The sequence below is a fragment of the Penaeus monodon genome, chromosome 25, assembly GCF_015228065.2.
Source record: "Penaeus monodon isolate SGIC_2016 chromosome 25, NSTDA_Pmon_1, whole genome shotgun sequence".
Classification (NCBI taxonomy): Eukaryota; Metazoa; Arthropoda; class Malacostraca; order Decapoda; family Penaeidae; genus Penaeus; species Penaeus monodon.
The window spans coordinates 37,978,096-37,978,579 of NC_051410.1; the positions used below are offsets into that span (position 1 = coordinate 37,978,096).

The window sequence follows — 484 nt, forward strand, 5'->3', positions numbered from 1 at the left end:
TATAAGACCTAAAACACCTAAACTGCTTAACGAAGGTTTATCGACGAATCACCTCGTTGGCTGATCGTGCAAGGTCGCCACCAGGAGGCTCTGCGCGTCCTCCGAAGGGCCGCGAAATGGAATAAGGTCAAATTACCAAGAGATGAGGAACTGCTAAAGGTCATGAAGGATATACAAAAGGAGGTAAACATGTGTTCTTGTATTAGGACAGTAAATATAAAATTTCCACTGAATACCTCGTTTAAGAGGTTTGAAAAAACAAGGTTTGGGGATATTAGGATGTATTATTCCAACACGTGACTCCAAATAGATACATATTTCATGGCGTTTGTCTTGATACAGCAAGGAGATGAACGGCATCAGGGTCGAGCAAATTCATCGACATTTGCAGATCTCCTCAGAGGTGTTGCCAATGAACTTATTATTCTTTTCAGGTAAGGGTGAAATGTATGTTGTTCATTCTGAAGTTGTTGTTTTTTTTGGT

At 40.5% G+C, this 484-nt stretch overlaps 1 protein-coding gene across 5 annotated transcripts in view; it reads left to right on the forward strand.

The window, feature by feature from the left end:
• LOC119589216 (organic cation transporter protein-like) overlaps positions 1-484 on the forward strand; it is a gene marked incomplete at its 3' end in the record, with an annotated part of 10,042 nt that overhangs the window by 7,466 nt on the left and 2,092 nt on the right. For all 5 annotated transcript variants that reach the window (XM_037937820.1, XM_037937816.1, XM_037937817.1 and 2 more), the window contains 2 exon segments: positions 36-183; positions 343-434. In XM_037937820.1, coding sequence (XP_037793748.1) covers positions 36-183; positions 343-434 — 240 coding nt within the window.